The sequence below is a fragment of the Onychostoma macrolepis genome, chromosome 04 (genome assembly GCF_012432095.1).
Source record: "Onychostoma macrolepis isolate SWU-2019 chromosome 04, ASM1243209v1, whole genome shotgun sequence".
NCBI lineage: Eukaryota > Metazoa > Chordata > Actinopteri > Cypriniformes > Cyprinidae > Onychostoma > Onychostoma macrolepis.
Window position 1 is genome coordinate 26,122,416 of NC_081158.1, and position 23,568 is coordinate 26,145,983.

The window sequence follows — 23,568 nt, forward strand, 5'->3', positions numbered from 1 at the left end:
AAAACGAGAGCACTTTTAATCAGCCGATCTTATTTTAATTTAAAACATCAGAAGTTATTGGAATTACTGTAATTATTTTAATTGCGCTCCACTGTTCCCATATCTGTTCATTAAAGCTCTGTCTTGCCTTCATGATCGGCTCACTGATATTTCCTAATTACATCCTTTACTCAGCAATGAACAAACTTGTAGGCACAAGAGGTTTTGTCAGTTACATGAACAGTACCAGTCATTAGGTAGTGTTTGTTGTCAAACGAAGAAAAGAATATATGGCGTTAATTATGGACATTATGGGGTTTCTATTTCTCCTTTCTTTCTGTGTCTCTCACAGAATACTTCATTAGTTCCCCTTGAGCAGTCAGCAGATGTTAAGCCTAAAATGATGTTAGTCTCCTATCAGTTCATTTATGTGCTCTTCTGGACCGAGCTGTCCATGTAAATGTTATTTCAAAGATCAGAGAGATTTCACTTCATTAGGTTTCTATTTTTCAAGGAATAGCTCATCGCAAAATTGTCTTCATTTACTCACACTCATGCCGTTTCAATTCTCTGTGATTTTCTTTGATCCAAAGGAAATTTTGAAGGAGCTTTGAAGAGCATTCATGTTGTTCTACAAGTGATCCAAAAATGCATCATTCACTATATGCAAAGTTTTCTAAAGCCACGTGATATATTTGCGTGAGAAACTGACTGAAATTTTAAAGCCTTTCCGCAACCATGGTCACCATTCACTTACATTGTGGAAAAGAGCAGCTTGGACATTCTGCTAAACATCGTCTTTTATGTTCCACAGAATAAAGAAGTCATGCACATTTCAAAAGACACAAGGATTTGTAAATGATTAAAATTTTTGGTTGAACTATCCTTTTTATGCACAAACACAAACCATCATCTATTGCAAATGTGATTTCGAAATAGCATTTCTGTCAGTAAGAACGAATATGATTTTTGACACCATATTAAAGCATGCGGACTGAATATGTGATCTGCATTGCACTGGTGAAGGTTCCTTAATTCAGCTGCAAATGCATCCTGAGGTGTTCATAGATGAGGAACCGCAGCATAAAAACACAACCAATCAGTATCATTTATCAGTTAAAGTGTGTTTTAATGAGATGATTTAATGACATTTTAATGAGAGTGATTTAAAGATGTGTGTTGCAAGATTTATGACTAAAGTTGATTAGGCAGTTTCGCTTCACTGGAGGATGGGTTTGAGGAGCCGGAAAGTGACGCGTTTAAGAAAAAGACACCAGACAGGTGTAAACACTGGGATTTGGAGAGATAAATCGGAAGAGAAGGAAAACATGAGGAGGAACTTCTCTTCTATATATATATATATATATATATATATATATATATATATATAGAAGCACAATATGAGTCTGTTGTTGCTTGCATTGCTCTGAGAAGTAGAGAAAACATTTTTCACCTGGTGGAAACTGATAGATCTGCCCATCTGGAAGATAGAAGGTAAATGAATATGTGTGAGGCAAGGAGAGAAAAGCTTTGTTAATATGAGTAATTAGCAGGATAATTGGTGTCGCTTTAGCTGTCATGGGCAGATGAGTCAACGCAGATGAGAAATCAGACCATACAAACACGTCCACTGTGAGGGATTCATCTCAGTCAAACGCTGCTTGGCATGACTGTAATATCACTGACTGAGGTAAACAGAGTTTGCGTCAAGGGAGCCAATGGAGCTGATATTGGACCAAATTGTTTATTGGCTTTGATTTCATCCTTCTGTTTTGGAACTTCACATGAGATAAAAAAAAAATACTAAATCAATCATTTTAAATGCTACAGTTGAATTTGGGCATCACGGCATTATAATGTGCATGAAAAATGAATATTCAGTCTTAGATTAGCTAAAAATTGCATTGCAGTCATTGGTGTTTTTAAAAAAAAATTTATATTTAATGAGTTTAATATTAAATAGGGAAGTTGCGCATGAACTGTTAAATATCTAATATAGACCAACATATGCATTGACCAAAACCGATAAAAAAAAAAAAAAACTCTAATATCGGCAGATAACCGATATGGTATCAGCATCATTTGTGCATCCCTGATACCAAATATAAGGCTAGATTTTTAAGTTTTGTTTTACACAGATCTCTCTCTTTTGATTGGTCGGTATGATATATTTTAAAAAGTTCACTGAAGTTTCACCAACATTTTCACAGTAACTTCACTATTCTCTGTGAGTGTCTGTCCAGTTCTCCTTAACTCCTGGCTGCTGTGGGAACATTTTTCCCCAAAGAGAAATATTAATGACAGAGGCTCTGCAGCGGAGGACCTTTCTTTGACATTTCTTGCAGGCTGAGTGAAGCCTTTCTTTTAGTATGGGGGTCATCTGGAGGTCATTGTAAGACTAACATTGTGAGATAATTTCTGAACGCTTCACGAGAAATTTCAATGCAAAATTGATTATTGTTGTTGTTATATTGTAAACAACATATGGTCTGGTTTGCTGTCTTTATTATAAATCATATGTTTCAATCCAATAATTTAGTTATTTCATTTAGTAATTTATGAGAAAATGAAAAATGACTATTAAAAATTAAAGTTTGAGTGTTTGTGACAAAAAAAAAAGAAAGAAATAAAAATTTGATTTTTAAGCGAAATCGGGGGGAAATAAAAAGGCAAAGGCTCAAAAAACAGAAAATGGATAGTTTATGTTCAATTAAATTTAAAAAATAAATAAAAGTTAACACTTCAGTATAGGGACCAAATTCTCACTATTAACCAGTTTCTCATTAGCATGCCTATTATTAACATATTGGCCGTTTTTTAGTACTTATAAAGCACATATTCTGCATGACCATATTCTACATCCCTAATCCTACCCAATACCTAAACTTAACAACTATCTTACTATCTATTAATAAGCAGCAAATTATGAGTTTATTGAGGCAAAAATCATAGTTAATAATGGTTTGTTATTAGCAAGATGGTTTGTTATTGCGCCTTAAAATAAAGTGTGACCAAATAAATAAATAAATCATTACTCCAGCCATTAGTGTCACATGATCCTTCAGAAATCATTCTGATATGTTTATATGGTGCTCAAAACATTTATTTATTATTATCATTGTTGAAAACAATTAATTGTTATTAATTAATTAATATTAATATTATAAATTAATATTTTTTGGAAGCCGTAAAGCAGTACCATTCAGAATTTTGGAATAAGTCATTAAAAAAAAGAAATAAATGAATATCTTTATTCAATATGGATGCATTACACTGATCAAAAGTCACAGTAAAGACATTTTTAATATTACAAATGTTTCTACTTCAAACACATGCTGTTCTTTTGAATTACTTAATCAAAGAATCCTGAATTTATTTAGATATTTATTTATTATTTATTTATCTGAACATCATAAACTATAGCCCTTTTACCGTTTTTTGAGACTTTGCTTCCCAGATAGAGCATGTCTAAGTGCAAAAAACTCTTTGACAGCATCTCAAAAGTGCAGACAACCTTCAACAAAGACTGTGGCATATTATTTTTGTACAGTAGTGTCAGTTATTCCCTAAGCACCGTGCTCATGCGCATCTGACTCCTACTCCTTTCCCTGTTTTATTCTTTCTTTCTGTCTCTTTCACTTTCCTACTGCCTGTTTTTCATCTTTGAGACGGAATTGCATGCCCTCCGAGAAAAACAGCAGCAAGGAAGATGGAAAGTGCCGAATGTGCAAAAAGTTTGAGGAAAGTGTGCAACACACACTGATGCACACTCCTCTTGTGATTTCAGAGCATGATGAGTGTGTGCATGGACTGAATACCTGTGACGAAAACGCTCTTTGCTTCAATACGGTAGGCGGGCACAGTTGCTCCTGTAAACCAGGGTACGTCGGTAACGGAACCGTCTGCAGAGGTAAGCGCAAACATCTGAACTCTACACTACACATTAGTCTTGGTACCAAAATTACAGTAAAAATTTGGGATTTTCTATAAAAAAAATAAATAATAATAATTTAATTAATGTCAGAGTAAATAATAATATGGATGTTTTTGTAAGGTTAAAATAGAAAATTGGGTCACTTTATTTGAAGGTTTAATTCTCGCTATTAACAAACCATTAACTACGACTTTTTCCCTCAATAAACTCCTAATTTGCTGCTTATTAATAGTTAGTAAGGTTAAGTTGGATAGGATTAGGGATGTAGAATATGATTATGCAGAATATGTGCTTTATAAGTAATACTAAACAGCCAATATGTTAATAATAGGCATGCTAATAAGCAACTAATGAGAACAATAATCAGCATTTGAGCTGCTTGACCTAATGCATGAACCAGAATGTTACATTTTCTTGCCAAGACCAACATTTTGACAGAGAAGTGTGCTTGACCATTCACTCTCACATATAGATGCATACAGCAAATGGAACAATTACAGCATATATATATATATGCATATAAAAAAATTTCATCGTTTTTCACTTTTTCTCTCAATTGCTAGTAAATTTCACAATTAAAGAAATGGCAAGTAACAAATAAACTTGAAATGTTGAAGTAAAAAGGCTGAAATGGTATTTTCTTGTGAAGCATACTCTAATAATCTTTATTTTATTGATGAAAAATATTTGTTTTACGGTGTACGTGGCTATACTGCACACATGCATTACCTCACACATGCAGTTTTTTATTGCTATGCTGTAATCCTGCTGAAATGTGTGTTGACCCCTGTGTCTTGTTTTTGATATGCAGCGCTGTGTGAGGGCCAGTGTCTCAACGCAGGCTCCTGTGTCTCTCCAGATACCTGTGTCTGCCAGCAGGGCTTCACTGGAAAGAGATGTGAGACAGGTAAGACGCAATTAGGCCAGTGGAAGGACATTTCCTGTAACCTTTCAGCAGATGTCAGGGCAAGAAATTGGGAGTGGAGAAAAGTGTACAACACATTCTCATACTGTGATGTTGCCCCTCAAGTGTTTTCATATTATAGTGATGGAGTGAGTTGGTAGAAATGTAGTGCTGCAGAAGCCGTGAGGTGATTTATTTTTGATATTTTCCAGGCGAGTGAGATACTTGTCTCAGATTATTTCCAAGAATGTGAACATGATCGACGATATCTCTCTGTGGACTCTGCGATATTTCATGACACTGCGGATATGCATGTTTGCTATAAATTTGATGATTAATGTTTAAGAATAATATAAAGTGCTGCTAAACTTATTCACTTAAGTGTTGCTATAAGATTATTCTCTATATTTTGCTGTTTGCATAACAGAAGAATATAGTTCTGTGTTACAATACAAAATATAAACTAATTAAATTTATTTATTTTATTATAGTTAGAATACAGATTATTATCAAAATGTTATTTTCATTAGTTGAAACCTTACTCTCGATAACAACAAATTAATAATTAAATGTAACAAATTTGATGATAAATTATAGTCATTTTATAAATTATTTAAAAAGAAAAATATAATTACTTGGTATAACTACTTTTTATAATCGTGTAAATTATAGAAAAATAATTCATTTGAATTATAGTAAAGTTAAATATTATTATATTTTACTTTTTAAATATATTGTAATATTAATATAAAAATAAAAATATAATAATGTAATAATAGTGATGGATATAAAAATTCAAATGATAATAAAAGTTCAATATTAAAATATTTTACGTTTACATTTACATTGAGTCATTTAGCAGACGCTTTTCAGTAGTTGCTATGCTAGTGAAATTCTTAGATTTCTGATAACAATGTAAACCTCAAATTTAAGTTAAATATTAATAGAAATTATTCATGACAATTAGTTAATTAGTTAATTATCATAAATATTAATAATTGTTATATGCTGATTAATAATATGATACAATGTAATATTTATGAATATGAATATTTAATATGAATATGAATAACGTTTGCTTGTTACTAATATTTATTATTATTTTATAGATAGAATGTTGAAATTGACAAAACTAATCATCTTCAGTCTGTTGTGCTGTTTATTCATTGTAATGACAATGAGCTTCATGTTTTTGAATATTTTGTATGCTTATTTATTTGTTGGTTGTTTTATGTTGTTAATGAACTAAATAAACAAAAATACAGACAAAGACAAAAAGTGACAGAGAAATAAGACGACAAAATCAGAGAAAAAGACCAAAAATATTTATTTATTTATTTATTTATTTATCAGCAAAATTCAGTGGTCAATTTCAAGCATGTGATACATTATCCAATGCAGCTTATCCTCATATATGTGCTATATTCTGTCATCAGTGCAACTTTTATTCATGAAACCCCACATACTGTATACACAAGTGAACCAAGTGTCATTGCAGTTTAAATACATGTCTGATTCTGAAGATAGATGTCACCTGTTTCTCCGACACCATGTTTTAACCAAATGCGACATTAGAGTGTGAAGATATATAGATCACATCTCTTCCGTGTAATTTCAGTTTGTGTCCTAATCAGTCATAACAAGTGACACACGCCAAGACATCTTGTTGGTGTTTTGTCATGCTGCACAACAAGCTCTGCCCACACCTCATAGCTTTATATTAAACATTAAATATGTTCTGCAGGACTGTGATTTTGTGGCTTCACACGGTATTGCATTCTTAGTGTTAACAGGAAAATGACTTGACATTGAAAACTTGTCATGTCCCTGGATTGGTGCATGCAGAAATGAACACTGGAGCAAAAAAAAAAAAAACTTAAAACATTTACTTGAGAAGCATATCTGTGTAAGATAATAAGACTTTTTCTCTGAGAATACACACTTCCAATTTGACAACCTAATTTTACTTAGGTTTTACAAATTTTACTAAAGTTTCTTTGTAATTATCTGTGAAATTTACTAGCAATTTCTGATTGAAAATTGTTTCTTCACCGACTTTATTTCTATGTAGTTCAAAGGATGTTTAAAATTTGAGGCAAAAACAACCCAAAATACTGATTAAGAGATTGATGTTTCGCAGTGCAGGCTTCTGTTGGCAGGTACAATTTCAAGCGAGCCTCTAAACTCTGGAACAGCAGAAAAGAGATGGACATGAAGCTTTTTTATGGCTCTGGGGATCAGTGCGTCTGTGTGTGTGTGTGTGTGTGTGTGTGTGTGTGTGTGAGTGAGAGATAGAAAGTCAGAGACCTCAGAACCTTTTGCTCAACGTTACCCAGCAGGGCATCTGCCGGTGGTTTTTTACAAACCGTTCCAACACCCACTCGCTCCTATGTGTGAGTGACAGAGATATGATGAAGGGAAAGAGAAAAAGAGGAGTGAGGAGAGAGGAAATGAGGAGGCATGGGGACTAAAGGAGACAGCTGGTGGAGAGATAGAGAGAAGATAGAGTGAGGTGTGGTTTGCGAGACACTGTGTGTGTGCTGAACGCCTGACTCACCGTTCTTGGAGGCAGAACTGGCTGACACACAGACAAACTCACAGCTATGTTACATGGGTCAGGTTTTGCCTACATTGCGGGGACCAAATGTCTCCACAAGAATGAAAAAAGCTTAAAATATCTACATAGGAAAACAGCTTAATAAACATGTTATTTCAAATGTTCAGCTTTATTTATTTATTTATTTGTTTGTTTGTTTGTTTGTTTTTTGGTTGTTTTATTTATTGTGAATTACAGAGCTAAATTTGAAAAAGAAAATGACAAAGATAAATACAAATATTTTACAGAGAAATAAAGACAAAATATTGAGAGAAACAATTTAAAACCAAAACAAAAAACATATATATAAAAATAAAAAAATCAATACATCAATATGATAAAAAATTATATATATTTATTATTAATTTCCTATTTATTTAATCCTAATCTATATTTTCACATTTAAATTAGATTGTGAAACCCAGCTTTTTATTTTTATTTTTATATTTTATAAAATCTATAAATATTTATAAAGATTTTGAAACCCAAATTGCTTTTTTATTGCAATTTCAGACTATTTTTTCTATTTGTTTATTTGTTTGGTTGTACGCATGTTCATTTGTTCATTCGTTTATTTAATCGTGATATACAGAAAGCAATTACCAAAAGAAAAAGGACAAAAAAGTTTTTTACAAAGACAAAATTGACAAAATAATTCAGTGAAAATAAACCACCAATTTATTTATACCGATTTATTTATTTCAGAAAAATCAACAAAATCAAAAACAACAACAATGACAAATATTTTTGTTTGTTTGTTTGTTTTCATTTGTTTGTTTGTACATACAACATTAATTTGTTCATGAAATCGTGAATTACAGAGATAAACTACCAAAAGAAGATTTTTACAAAGAAAAAGAGTAAACCAAAATAATTCAGAAAATAATTTATTTATTTTAGAAAAAAAAAAAATCATAAATATTTCCTATTAATTTTACATCATAAAATTTCTTCTTCTTCTTTTTCTTTTCTTTTCAGAAACCCACATTTTTATTGAGTGCTTTGCCTTTTGGACACCTTGTACTGTATGTTAAAGAGGTCTCATAATTTTTGTGTGTTGTGGTATTTTCCTGTTTATATGAGCGATAGATTATGCGCTTTATGCCTGTTTTGTGCGCTCAGCCGTCTGTAATCCCTCACGGTTTCTCCCTCATGTTTTCTGTCTTCCTCTGAGGGGAAATATAATGTTATGACAAAAGCGCAAAGAGGATAAATATTGCACAAACAAACATGAGAGGCAAAGAAACGTCTGTTCTCCGTCCCTTTGAAACCTCCTATCCCTCCACTAAAAGAACTGCATTATTAAACTCTCCGTCTTTGTCAGTAAGCATCTCTCTCTCTCTCTCTCTTTTTAAATTTTTTTTAATCTATGCCAGCTTGACGTTGGCACATATGGCCAACTTCGGTAACACTCCCCACCAGTTCTGTAAATACAAAGCAATCCATTAGTTCAGGGGATATTGTTCTCCTGGTAAAATAGAGAAATGATTTGATAAGAGCTTTGTGTTTTTATTGTTATTCTGTTCTTTAATGAGAGTAATCGACTGAAGCACAAAGACTCAGAATTATCTTCTCCATCAAATATCCTGTCGCAGAGATGCTTTCTGAATAAAAATGCTGTGAGGGAAGCTCTCTCTCTCGCTCTCTTTTTATCTTCCTCTGAAAAGGAAGCTGTAGGGAGTCACATTTCCTTTCATATTCCAGCTCTTACCTCTTAGAAGATTGGCAGCGTGTATTATCCATCGGATTGGCTCAGATGCTTCACACATGCTCTGTTCATAAAGGAAACCCAATTACAGCAGGTCCTCAGGGGTTAAACGCCTTGGGCTCGGGAGTCCTTCCTCTTAAACAAGACGTTTCTGCAGGCTATACTTGTTAATTCTTTATGTGATGGGTGCATAGCAAGGGGGCGTAAACTTACAGTCTTGCGAAAAAATGGCTGCGGTCTGTCTCTGAACACTTTAACTGTGTCTTTGCACCTGGATGGGATTCTCGAGAAGTCTTTACTCATAAAGCTAGAACGGAGCCCTACCCCTATCAAATTTTAATGAGAATATCTTCAGAAGCTCTAGTGAGACAGTCCCACAGGGAGGAGCGTAACATTGTGTGTACAAAGAGATTCAAAACAACTGCTGGTTGGGTCTTCCGATAAAACTCCTCCATGTTTATTTAAGCGCTCTGATTATGTCTGCTTCATTGGGTTCGTGTATTCCAAGGCGTTACTCATCTTGTCTAATGAGGTGGAGCTAATTAGTGTTTAGCTGTTGAGCGTCTTCCCTTACTGTGCAACACAGACCTCAGTTTAAGCACAATCAGAGTAACACTGAAAAACTAATATGTAATGTTGTATATAATATGAAATAAAATATGTAGACTTTTCTCTTATATTTTTAGACATATTATATCGTCATATATTATTGTGCATTTGAATTTATAATACAACATTTTCTTTTTTTAATGAGTTTATTAAATAAAATAATTAATTCTCTAAATAGGTTGAACAAATATATGTTTAGTTGTTGAGCATCTTTCTTTTATTTATCCTGCGTAACACTGAAAAATGAATGTATAATATTATGTAGAATGTAAAATAATAATTTTAATTTATTTTTACTTTTTATATATTTATATGTATTATGTATTTATTTTGTATTGTTTTAATTTACAATATAGTATATTTAATATTTCCATTATAATTATTATATATATTTATATTTTTACATTGTTAAATGTATTTATTATCTCATATTTTCTTATATATATTCTAATTTATTTATTTTATCGTTTATATATTTTTCAGAATTATTATATTTGTTATTAAATGTTATTAAATCCATATGTAATGGATAAGTATTTATTCCTGACAAGACCTATATTTTTTATAAATGTACTTTGATTATTAAAATTTTAAAATATTATATATATCGTTTTTTATTTTATATAATTTGTATTATTTATTTTTTCAGCTTTTATAATAATATATTTTCATTTTGAATTTGATATTTTATATAGTTTTATATACACAGTATTTAAAATGAAAATGTATAATAAATTGAAATGTAAATTTAAAAGTTTTTATTTTATATTTTTTGTCAAATTTTATTATATATTTTAATTTATTAAAAAAAACTAAAAATTGGTAATGGGGTCAGGAAAATAAACAGGAACAGGGTTTGTATTGTTCCAAAGAAACTTTTTTTTCTCACTGAATATCTCTAAAATGCATCACCATCTCCAATAAAATGGGGTGCGAACAGCAATTCACATGGACTTTAAAGATAATACTTTCCTCTGAATTGCCACTTTTATTGGGGAAGCTCTGAGAATCTGCTATCTGCCTTCTCAGTAAGAAAAGGTGTGCGTTTGAACTTCCTGTTCAAAAAAAGGGCCAGACTTTGTTTGAGAATGGGACCAGGCTTTTATGCACACACTCTCGTTTGCATTGAGGCCCTTCTACAGTACTGAGCTCCCCAGTGAGAACCAGCAGTGGGTGTGAATCTGTTCATTAGTGTGAGGATGGAGGGGGAGGATGAAGGGAAGGAGGAAAAAAACAAGGGCAGGGCAGATGAAGGAGATAGCTGGGGTGGGAACAGCCGGGACGTTAAGGGACTGAGTGAATTGATGACTTACCGTTTGAAGAATCGTCCCTGATGAAATTGACTTGAGGATTCCACTGTGGACCCATAACTATTCCCGTCTGCACTCATGGGATTGGATAATCTGTTTTACTTGGCACTTTGACTCGGGAAGTGTTCGGCCTGTTTAAGTAGTATATTATACAACCTGATCCTCTTGATTATCTCAAAAGAAATTGCGCCCTTAAAGAAATAGTTCGCCCTAAAATGAAAAACATATGAAAATTAGCATTACATCACTTGCTGACTGACGTGAATGGGTGCCGTCAGAATGAGAGTCCAGATGGTTGATAAAAACATTACAATAACCCACAAGTAATCCTTACGACTCCAGTTCATAAATGTCATGTGAGGTGAACAGTTGTGTGTTTGAAAGAAACAAATCCATCATTAAGGCGTTTTTATCTTCAAACCATTGTTTCCCACTCAAATACAACCATAATATTAATAATTATGAGTCTTATCTGAATCAGGAGAGAAATATGCACAGGTCACGCACCATTTATAACCATCCAAAACAGATCAAATCTAATATGTTGTTGGATTTTGGAGTGAGAGAACAACAGGGAATGGACTTTGTCACTGGAGGAAGCAATATTATGAAATATGAACTTGATGGTTTAATGTTAAAAGGCCTTGACCATGGATTTGTTTCTCATAAGCACACAGCTTTTTCCATCACAAGACATTAATTGATGAACTGGAGTTTACTTGTGGATTATTGTGATGTTTTTTATCAGCAGTTTGAGCTCTCATTCTGACGGCACCCATTCACTACAGAGGATCCATTGATGAGCAAGTGATAATGCTAAATTTCTCCAGATCTATTCCGATGAAGAAACAAACTCATTTACATCTTGGACTGTCCAAGGGTGAGTACATTTTCTGCAAATGTTCATTTCTGAGTGAATTATTCCTTTTAAACTGACCTTGACCAAAACTCACTGCTGCAAACAAATGGAAATATATGAGGATCCCAAATGTTGAAGATGGAACAAATGAGATGGAGACTGTGTGTTGTGCCGCTGACTTGTGACATTCCGTGACAAATTAGTGGCAAGGCTGCAGGACAGCGGGAACCCTGGGGGTTTGCCCGTGAATACACAGTCAATCAATACTTGCTACTGCTTACTGACAGCACAAATGCCAGCCGTTCCTCTGAGGGAGATGAGTGCAGTGTGTGTTTGTGCTCAAGGAAGAAAATGAATAAATGTCATCAGCACTGCCTACATCTATGTATTATTCAGCACTGTTTGTGTTATTTTCGCCGCTCTTTGTTTTGGAGGGATGGGGGATTTAGTGTTAGGCAAGTGAAATCTTTAGAAAAAGTGTGGAAATCTTAGTCAGAGGAGTGAAAAATATTCAGAATCCTTGCATGAAAAATTCTCACATCAGACATTCCGCTTCTGATCAAATGTTCCGCAGAAGGTTCTCTTAAAGGGACAGTTCACCCAAAAAAGAATGTTCTGTTATCATTTATACACCCAAATTAACAATTACCCTATACGACAAATTTAATTAATATAACATGAATTTTGTAACATGTGCAAATGTTCAGTGTTAAGCATTTTAATGTGCAACATTTGAATAAATGTGACAGTCAAGGTTAAACGTTTTAATATCCGTATTTTTTTGAAAAAATGTAATGCTTTTATTAAGCAAGGATGCATTAAAGGTATAGTTCACCCAAAAATGAACATTCTTTCATTAATTACTCACCCTCATGTCGTTTCAAACCCGTAAGACCTTCGTTCATCTTCGGAAAACACAAATTAAGATATTTTTAATGAAATCCGAGAGCTTTCTGACCCTCCATATACAGCAAAGTAACTACCATGTTCAAGGCCCAGAAACCTAGAAAGGACATTGTTAAAATAGTTAATGTGACATCGGTGGTTCAACTGTAATGTTATGAAGCTACAAGAAGCTCTTGGATTTCATCAAAAATATTATGTTTTCAGCATTTATTATAATAAGTAAACAGCACAGCATATTAGAATGATTTCTGCAGGATAATGTGACACTGAAGACTGAAAATTCAGCTTTGCCACCACAGGAATAAATTACATTTAAAAATCTTTTAAAATTTCACATTTATCTTCAGTATTTTACAATATTATTGTTTTTACTGTATTTTGTACTTTTCTGACTATTTTATTGCTTGTTTTGTACTGTGTTTTGTTCGTTTAGAACAACATGAAGGTGAGTAAGTGATGTCGAAATTTTCATTTTTAAGGGAACTATCCCTTTAAAGATTTCTCAGCCCATGCAATACTAACATGCAACACTTGCAAACCTAATTCACAAGCTCCTTTAGGCGGTTTCTCATATTGTGTGCTCTTTCACAAAGACTCTCAAGGCTACATACATTTTTTCTGTCTCGCTTGCACACCCCCAAACACACAGTATTCGTCAGTTTTTGTTTTACCCTTTCTACTCAGCCTTGCCTTCACTTCAGACATTGCAATTGGTATTGAAACTCAATATAATACACAATATAATGAGATGGGTGAGGTGAAACACATTTGGTAACCTAAGGTTAAAGTCACAAAATCATTTCTCTCCCAGTATGCCATTGTGGTTGAAGTTGTCATTGAACTGACTGGGTCTGAGGGATGCTCAGTGTAGCTTTCTACGAGAGTGTAATCCAAGGACAAGCACTGAAAGTTGAATAGATTGTGAAGAGCATCATTATCAACAGCTGTTGATACGCTCCTTTCAAGACACCCATGGCAGAAGCTCTATTTGTCTCCCTTTCTTTGTGCCTGGTGTGAGGACAGACATCAAATATACTTATGTAGATTTGTATCCATTTAGGAATTTGAAAAGGTTGTGGAAACAGGATAATACACTCTAGAATTGGAATATGCTCAACATTGGAATATGCACTTTATGGCATTTTTTAAAATGAAATTATGGTGATAGATTAACATAGTAATTGAACATTTTCTGCTTTGTAATTCTTATTTGTGAGCATATTTCACACACACATACATACACACACACACGTTTGTTTTTGTGAAAAGTGGGGACATCCCATAGGCGTAATGGTTTTCATTCTGTACAAACTGCATGTGCTATTGCCCTACACCAACCCTACACCTAACCCTACACTTTACAGGAAACTTTGTGCTATTTGTACTAAAATAAGAACATAGTATGTACAGGAGTAACAGGACTGTTAAATAAAGTGCTACCAATTTTTTTCATGATATGTGACAACTTTTGGCATCATTCAGGTACAGTTGTGCTCACCTAGAGTGACACTGTGCTTTTTCCATACACTTCTTGAGTTTTCTCATGCATGTTTCCACCTTATCTCTTCAGACATCGACGAATGCTCCGATGGATTTGTGGAGTGTGACAGTCGAGCCACTTGCGTCAACCTACCTGGCTGGTATCACTGCGAGTGTCGCGATGGCTACCATGACAACGGAATGTTCTCAGCCAATGGAGAGTCATGTGAAGGTAACTTGTTTCGAATGAAACTGTGCTTCTTTTGAATGCAGAAAGATGTATTTTGCTGTAGTTAACTAGATCATGCTAACCAGCTAAACCTTGACCCCTTGGATTTAACAAGTGACTTAATTGGTGTCTTCTTTGTTTCTGGTTGGTAGACATTGATGAATGTGAGATGGGGCGGCACAGCTGTGCTAATGACACCGTGTGCTTTAACGTGGACGGAGGTTATGACTGCCGCTGTCCGCACGGTAGGAACTGCACGGGCGACTGCGCCCATGATGGGAAGGTGAAACACAACGGGCAGATTTGGGTGCTGGATGACGACAGGTGCTCGGTCTGCTCTTGTCAGGTGAGCCGAAGAGGCTGATGGGAATTGTAGTCAAAGGAAACATGATTTTTTTAAACTCAGAATCTTGTCTTTCTCTCCTTTTCAGTCGGGGTTGGTGATGTGTAGACGGATGGTGTGTGACTGTGAGAATCCCACGGTGGATGTGTTGTGCTGTCCTGAATGCGATCCTCGTCTGAGTTCTCAGTGTTTGCATCAGAACGGTCTGCTGGCGTACAGTAACGGAGAGACCTGGGTGGAGAACTGCCAGCAGTGCCAGTGCATGGTGAGTGGCAGCATGTTACGCCAACTCGATGTGGTAATGCATTATGATTGCCAGTATTTATTTATAAACTAGTATGTGGTATATGGTTGACATTAGAAAGAGCTGTTGCTAAAGAACATGACAAAAGATTCTGTTAAATGATTATTGAAATATCTCAGCATTTAGAGATAAACAGTGGGGCCCATATAACTAAAAACCACTAGTAAAAATCTATTTAAAAAAAATTATTTTGCATACATTTCTATATATTTGTTTGTCATTATAAAATATGTTAATGAACCTCATAACCTAGTGGTTCATACAGTATGATCTTAAAATGATGTGAAATAGCATCTTGTGTATTTCAATGGAAGTATCAACAAATGAAATTTATTAAATGTCATATTTTATATTTAGTATTATTTTATATATATTAAATGCCAAAAATCTACACAAGTATATACACATTTTTAAATATTTAAAATAATGTATTTTTTAATAATAAAAGAAAAACTTTAAAATGATTAAATATTTAATCATACTTTTGCTTTGTTTTTCAAAATCTAAATTTAAAAAAGATGTCAAAAAAATTATATTCTTAGACTTTTAGATATGAATATATTTGTATGTTATTTAATTATAATTGAATTATTTAATATGAGGTAAATATAAAAACATTTTAACATCAGTGAAATTAAAGCACTTTAACTGATGACCACCCACATTAATATATCAACAGCTGTTCAGTATTCAGCAGGACTTTCATACAGGAAAAATTGTATGAACCTCATGCTAATCATAGCATAACTTGTCATAGTCTTTCAAGTACATTGGCAAAAACAGCCCGAGAGTCAGAGTGAAAATGGTCACGTAAAACTGAACTGCAGCTTTTTTGGTTCAAGCAACCTTGACTACCGTTATAACTGGACTCGAGGGAAGGAATATGATGCAAAAGTGTGAAATATGTCCCCTTTAGCAAACAGTATATGCATTCACACATGCACAACGCTCAGAATAAACTCCTCTGTCATTCTGTTCCCTGTGTATTAGATTCAGATTCAGAGAAACTGCTGGTCACAGTGGAACTTTCTGCAATATCTCAGTCAGGAAGCCTTGTGCCAAAACCTTGAACAATGCAGTTTTCAGCCCCTCTGGTGTTTTTCCCTCCTGTGTGCTGTGGTTCAGCACTGAACTTTCATCTAGAAGCCATTTTTCTTTCTTCATGCAGAACTTCTTTCACTCTGTGAAGAATTGAATTATAAAGTCCAGCTAACTCTATCTTTCTCTCTAGTGAAAATCCTTACTACAGTATTTGCTGAGCTGACAATGGGTTCAAACAGGGCTCCTAAACTTGTCAGAGGATCTTCATATGACATGCCAGGCTCCCAGCTCACATTTTCTATGTTTGAGAGTTTGGTTTTTTTTAGCTCACAGAGAATGAAACCTTTTCCTCAGAGTTTAGGACTGCTGTAGGTCTGTAATGAATTCTGTTAAAGACTTCTGGACAGTTGTGGATGGTTTAACAAACGAAAGGCTTGTTTTCCAGGCTAATGCTAAAGCCCGGCTCTGGATTAATTACTCAATAACTTACTTTTCAATAAGTGTAATCAGGGTCTGAGAAAGGAACATGATCAAACAGAGCCAGTTTTACATGGCCATATTGAAATTTTATTAGGTTTCAGTACAGCTGCTTTTTGTTTGTCTCTTTTATGTGATTCTTATACTGTTATCACATTCTCTTTCAGTCAGTGCTTTCTTTTAGCCGTTTTCAACCCCCTTTACTCTTCGAATCCCTCTTCTCATCAGTTTTTTCCCTTGTTCCCTGTGAAGTAAAAAGAACACAGAACTTGAAAGAGAGGAAGAGACACCGAAAAAGAGAGAATGGGGCAGGAAAGAATGCTTTGTGTTTTAAAAATACAAAAGTGTGAGGAGTGAAAGAACAAAGAATGTTTCCGGAACGGAAAACTCCAGGAGGGGAGAGAGAGACATTCAGAGAAATATCTGCATTCCCTTTGTAATCAAGGACTACGTAACCTGCTCAGTCTGATTAAGGATGCAATCTGAAAAATATGTTGTCTTGCAGCGAAATACAACAATCGGTTCACCAAAAATGAATCATTTATTCACCCTCATGTGGTTTTGAACTTGTATCTTCTCTGAAACACAAAAGGAATTAAGATTTTAATAATGCACAGATCAACTGTAAAATAATATAAAGACTTTAATGATTCAAAACCAAAAAAAGTGTCCATTAAATGGTCATAAGTCAAAATTTAAGTCATTATTTACTGACCAAAACATTGAGTCATTGAGTAGAACTCGAGAATGGGGTTCATCCAATCTGTAACCGAATCATTTAGACCAGAACAACTGATCAACAGATTCATTAAAATGATTTGACTCAGTAGAATTATTCATCCTTGATTGACTACTTGATTCATGAACTCTAATAAAATTGCAGGCCATCTTGGAAGTATGTGTTTGGTTGTTGTTTTGATTGGATGGTTGTTTTTTGAAAGAAATTAATACATTTATTGAGCAAGGATACAATAAATTGCAGGAATATCACAGGAATAAATTGCATTTTAAAATGTATCGAAATAGAAAATAGTAATTTTGAATTGTAATAATATATTACTGTTTTGCTGTGTTTTCGATCAAATAAATATATTTGATCGAAAACATATTCTTATATATATATATTCTTATATATATATTGGTGCTGTCAAACAATTAATCGCGATTAATCGCATTCAAAATAAATGTTTTTGTTTACATTATATATATATATATATGTGTGTACTGTGTATATTTATTATGTATATATAAATACAAACACATACATGAATGTATTTTAAAAATATTTACATGTATATACATTTATATATTTATATTCTTATATTTTTGTATTATATATAAGTATATTTAATATATAAACTTAACATATCTTTCTTAAATATATACATGCATGTGTTTGTATTATATATACATAATTAATATACACAGTATACACACATATATTATGAAAACTTTTATTTTGAATGCGATTAATCGTTTGACAGCACTAATATATATATATATATATATATATATATATATATATATATATATGTGTGTGTGAGTGATACCTCACAAAGTGGTTGGACTTCCTGCCTCCATATTAAGCAAATGATCTCCTCATACTCTCCCTAGATACACACACAAGAGTTTCTTCTCTGTCTGTCTTACTCACACTTTTACCGTGCAGTGTTTGTTCGGACTGACCTTCACACGCTTTTATGTTTGTCATTCTAAGTACACCATCACTTTATCCTTGCACCTGTGGAAAGCATCCAGACAGGATCAAAGCTTTGATATATTTTGACACCTCACCTGCAGTCCAGCAGATGTTACACGAAGTTTTAAAGAATGCTGGAGGAATCAGAGCCCCATGTGTGACTATATTAAACCAGCTCTGACCTAGGAGTGTCGTATCGATCCTTCATTACACGCTCCTCTCTGGATCAGTGAGCGCAAACACACTATTTGTGATTTGCAGCATGTTAAAGCGGAAGTGTGTAATTTATATACTACTAGCCTCACCAAACGCAATTGTGAAAATATTGATTCTTTTCTGTATAGGATTGAAATATGTTTCTGTATGTGTGTTTCTCAGAGGGGTGAAGTGGACTGCTGGCCGATATCCTGTGCGCCGGTGGCTGACTGTGAGTTTACAGTGGTTCCGGAGGGCGAGTGCTGTCCACGCTGCGTCACGGACCCCTGTCTGGCCGATACTGTGCGGAATGACATTACCAAGACCTGTGTGGATGAATACGGGATCACTCGCTTCAGCGGCTCTGCTTGGACCAAACACGGCACGGAGTGTTCCCTCTGCCAGTGCAAGGTACTTAACACTTACGTAACCACCCACAGACACACATGTTGCAAATCACCAAGATCAAGCAGTTTATTTATTATTGAGTATTTAGATGCAAACCCCTGTGCTTGTCATTATTTTTAAGCTGGATCCTTTCACATAAAACAAAGGCAGCTTCCACAGGCCCACTAAGGGTTTCATGGACATCTGGCTAATTTATTTTTAAACATTTTAATGCCAATTCAGTCAAAGGCAAAGGCTTTTGGTGGTGCGCCCAGTCACAGCTTTGATTTTATTGTTTTGGTGCATATAAATATTATTCATAAAACACTAACAGTGAGATCCAAAAATCTGAGACCCCATCGAATAGAGACCTTTAGAACGTAATTTAAACCTTGAAAAAAACAAAGATCAAAGAAATCAAAGGAACTTTATGATAAGTTAGCATTAATGGATCATTTTCACAGACTTTGAGATGTTTCCACGGTTATTAGCATTATAAATCTAGCAAAGTTTTTATATTTTTATTTAAAAATTAAATACACATTTATAACACTATACTTAGTTTTTTCATGTCTTAGAATTAAATTATATAAAACTAAACTATCATTATAGAAGCTTGTTTCCACCACGGGATTATTATTATTATTTTTTTTTTATTATTATTAATTGCAACCTTTTTTCTCACAATTCAGCATTTATATCTCACAATTCGGAGTTTATTTCTTGCAATTCTTTTTTTTTTTCTCAGAATTGCAGGAAAAAAGTCAGAATTGTGAAAAAGCCAAAATTGCGAAATGTTAACTCACGATTGCGAGTTTATAACTCACAGTTCTGACTGTGAGATGAAAAATTTGCAGTTGTGAGAAAAAAAAAATCTTGAATTGTGAGATTCTCACAGCTTTGCACAGTTGTGAAAATACATCTTGTTAATTTATAAATTATGAAATTATTAATATATTATTCATTACAGTTTATATTTTCTACAAAGGCCCACTCATGACAATTAAAAAATTATGTATAGAAACCCATTTCTCCCATGGAATGGGAAAAAAAAGATAATTGTGACTTTATCTCATAATTCATAATTTTTCCTCACAGTTCTGAGTTTTAGAATTTTAAGATGTTAACTCAGAATTGTGAGATATAATCTTAGATTTCTGATTGACTTTCTTGCAGTTCCAAATTCACATCTTTTTTTCGGAACAGAATTTTTTTCTGCCACTGAATAAAAAAATCATAAAAAGGTATTTGCGACTTTTTAGCTCACAATTTGGACCTTTTTTCTATATCTCGCAATTCTGAGTTTATATCTTAAAATTCTGTTTTTTAATATAAACTCAGAAGTCAGAACTGTGAGAAAAAAGCTTAAAGTCACACTTCTTAGAACTTTCTAGAAAGTTAGAACTTTTTTTCATTCACTGTAAAAAAAAAAAAAAAGAAAAAAAGTTGAGCCAACTTAAAATTAGTGAAACAGTGAAAATATATCTTATTTATTTATTATAAAATTCAATTATTAATACATTTTTTTCATTACAATTTATAAGAAGCCCCAATCATGGCATGCTAAGAAATATGTATAGAAGGCCATTTCTCCAATAGAAAAAAAAAAAAAAGTTGCGCGAACTTAAAAAAAAAAAAAAAATGTTTTACCAGCTTCAGCAGATTTTTGAGTTTGCTCAACTTATTTTTGTGGGAGATTCTCACATTTTTGTTGTATAAACTTAAAACGACAAGTTGAGAAAACTCAAAAATCTGCTGAAGCTGGTAAAACATTTTTTTTTTTTTAAGTTCTCCCAACTTTTTTTTTTTTTTTTACAGTGTTCTATTGGAGAAATGGCCTTCTATACATATTTTTTAGCATGCCATGATTGGGGCTTCTTATAAATTGTAATGAAAAAAATGTATTAATAATTGAATTTTATAATGAATAAATAAGATATATTTTCACTAGTGGTCTCTGACATTTGGACCCCTCTCTAAATGATGTGTCAAGTCATTTATAGATAAATAGCTAAGAAACATAGACAGTACACAGAAAACGGTCCCGGATGCTGTGAGGTTTGTCTGTGTGAGATGAATGCAGGAATAAAGTACAGAGCTCAGGGACAGGAGAGAATTCATCTACTTATTAAAGCACCTTATGTGACTGGCCAAGGTCATCAGCATCATTTGAGCTGAGCGATGAATCATGAGAGGCTGTTCTGATGCTTTTTCAATGCGTTACACACATACAGTATGGAAATTCTTGAGTGAGTGTCAAATTGGCTACTTTCCTTTTTTGACTAATGTCTCCTTCCTTTTCCTTCCCTCCCTCCCTCTTTTTTCTCTACAGAATGGTCACATCTGTTGCTCTGTGGACCCTTTGTGCCTCTAGTCCTATTGAAAGACAAAATGTCTGACTACTTTCCTTTTCTCGCTCTCCTTTTGTCTGTTCTCGTCTCTCTGTACAGTTTCATCCCCTTCAGAAGATCATTTTATACCAAATCCTCACATGTATTATAAACATAAACGATATACAGATAGGTCAATCATACATAACAAAAGATAAAGCAACCAATCGTTTTAGCTTTGAACGGTGTTTCAGATTTGCTTGATGCATTTGATAAGATGTTTGGCATTTATCAATCATCGGAAACCATGATGCAATATTCAGATCAAGTTTTGCGAATTCCATTCAATTTTCAGGTTTCAATATCAAAACTATGTTGAAAAAATAAAGGTTAACTTGTCAGTGATCGCAGTGTTTTGTGCTTGATGGGTTCAACAGACTGCAGACATGGTAAAATCCTTTGTAAATTACCTTACAGTGTTTACTTCTTTCAGTATTAATGGTTGTTCCGCTCCCTTCCAGGGCAAATATGATCTTGATGTTGTGAATAGTTTATTTAATGTGTTTGTTTCTCACGTCTTTTGAATTCTGTTTTTACTTTGATGTTTTATGTTGCACCTCTTGCCAAATTGATGTTTTGTTTCCTTAAATGGCTCGGTGCACTATTGTGTCATGGTGAAATAAAAGGTTTCCATTGAAAAATATGCAGATGCATTGTTGTTCTTTTTTATTTATTTAAAGGGGTCATATATCGATTTCAAGTTTTCCTTTCTCTTTGGAGTGTTACAAGCTGTTATAGATAAGATCCCTGAAGCTGCAAAGACTAAAGTCTCAAAACCAAAGAGATATTCTTTATAAAAGTTAAGACTCGACCACGCAAAACACCGCCCAAATGTATACGCAAAGAAAGAGGGCGGGACTTTTATTCTTGTTGTTGCTAAATAATGTGTTTTTTGAACCTTAAACCGCATAAACAAATTGCATTACACCAAATACACAAAATAATGTTCTTTTTAGCAACGTCATATGACCCCTTTAACACACACAAGTATAACAACTCTAATTGAACAGTTGGCATTTGTTTATCAGAAAATCTCACATGCTGAACTCCATCTGAAACATTTTTGTTGCCATTTACTAATTATTTTATTTATTTTTTATTTAGCTGTATATCAGAAAATGTTAGTATGTATAAATACATTTATTAATGTTTTACACATTAGACTTCAATAGAGATCACACGTGTTTGATGCAAGTTGAAATTTTGTCTATAGTAAGTAATACAATTTGTAAAAGTCAAAGTATAATTTATTTTATATGACTTGCAGTTTGCAACCTATTTTACTTCAGAGTATTTCAAGTATTTCAGAGTGTTATTATAGTTTGACTTAGATTAGATTTTGATTAAAGATTACAGATTACAAAGATTTATTTTCTTTGGAATAACATGCACAGATAAATCTTTCACAATAAGACTAGATAAGATTTTGATTTCATCTTGACTTTAAGGATATTTTTTGACAGGCTTTGGGATCTTTGAGGCCGCTGAGGGTTTGAAATAGACAACGGAACATCAGAATAATGTTGTTTTCTTTTCAACATCATTATTTTGTCCACTTGTTTCCATCCTTGCTGATTCAGTGTCATCTTCCATGTATCTTTTCCCTTTCAAGTCTCTATTTAATAGAGCTTTCTGTCACTTTTCATCAGTCTGGTGTCTGGATTCTCCTCATGCAGGCTGAACTTGGGTTTATTTCAGTGCCAGTAATCCTATGCAATTACTCTTGGTTTTAATAGTTGGTTGATAGTGGCTGGTTCTGTTTTCCTGGCCTCTACAGCCTCTCTCATCTCTTTCACACACACACACAGTTTTCCCGATGCAGGAGATTACTGCAGTGTGATGCCTCTCATTTCCGTGATTTTACTGATCCCACAGATTAGGGACCATACTGCAGATCTGATGTCACTGTGCCAGCCCTCGCCTTCTGAGAGCCTCGCCATGTGCCAACCTTTATCTGACCTATAGTGTATGCTTGTATGTGTGGACATATGGGTGTGGGTATGGCTCTGTTTTCTCTTGGTGAAATACATGTCTAATGTAAGTAGCTATAGAATCAGCATTTGGGATCTTGGGATGAAATACTTTCGGAAAATTGATGTGCTGCAGTGTCACACGCTAAACTTTTACTATTTATTGTATTTATTTTTGGTGTTATTTTATTTTTCATTTTTTCATTTAAAATTAATTTATATTAATTTAAAAATGAATTACAAATAATT

General features: G+C 33.7%; 1 protein-coding gene across 1 annotated transcript in view; it reads left to right on the forward strand.

The window, feature by feature from the left end:
- nell2b (neural EGFL like 2b) overlaps positions 1-21,992 on the forward strand; it is a 48,961-nt gene extending 26,969 nt beyond the window's left edge. Inside the window, exons 14-20 of the mRNA XM_058774213.1 lie at positions 3,767-3,889; positions 4,725-4,820; positions 14,376-14,516; positions 14,666-14,859; positions 14,945-15,121; positions 18,756-18,983; positions 21,292-21,992. Of these exons, the coding sequence (XP_058630196.1) occupies positions 3,767-3,889; positions 4,725-4,820; positions 14,376-14,516; positions 14,666-14,859; positions 14,945-15,121; positions 18,756-18,983; positions 21,292-21,333 (1,001 nt within the window). The 3' untranslated portion in view covers positions 21,334-21,992. The remainder of the gene's footprint in view (positions 1-3,766; positions 3,890-4,724; positions 4,821-14,375; positions 14,517-14,665; positions 14,860-14,944; positions 15,122-18,755; positions 18,984-21,291) is intronic.
- Positions 21,993-23,568: the final 1,576 nt, after the last annotated feature.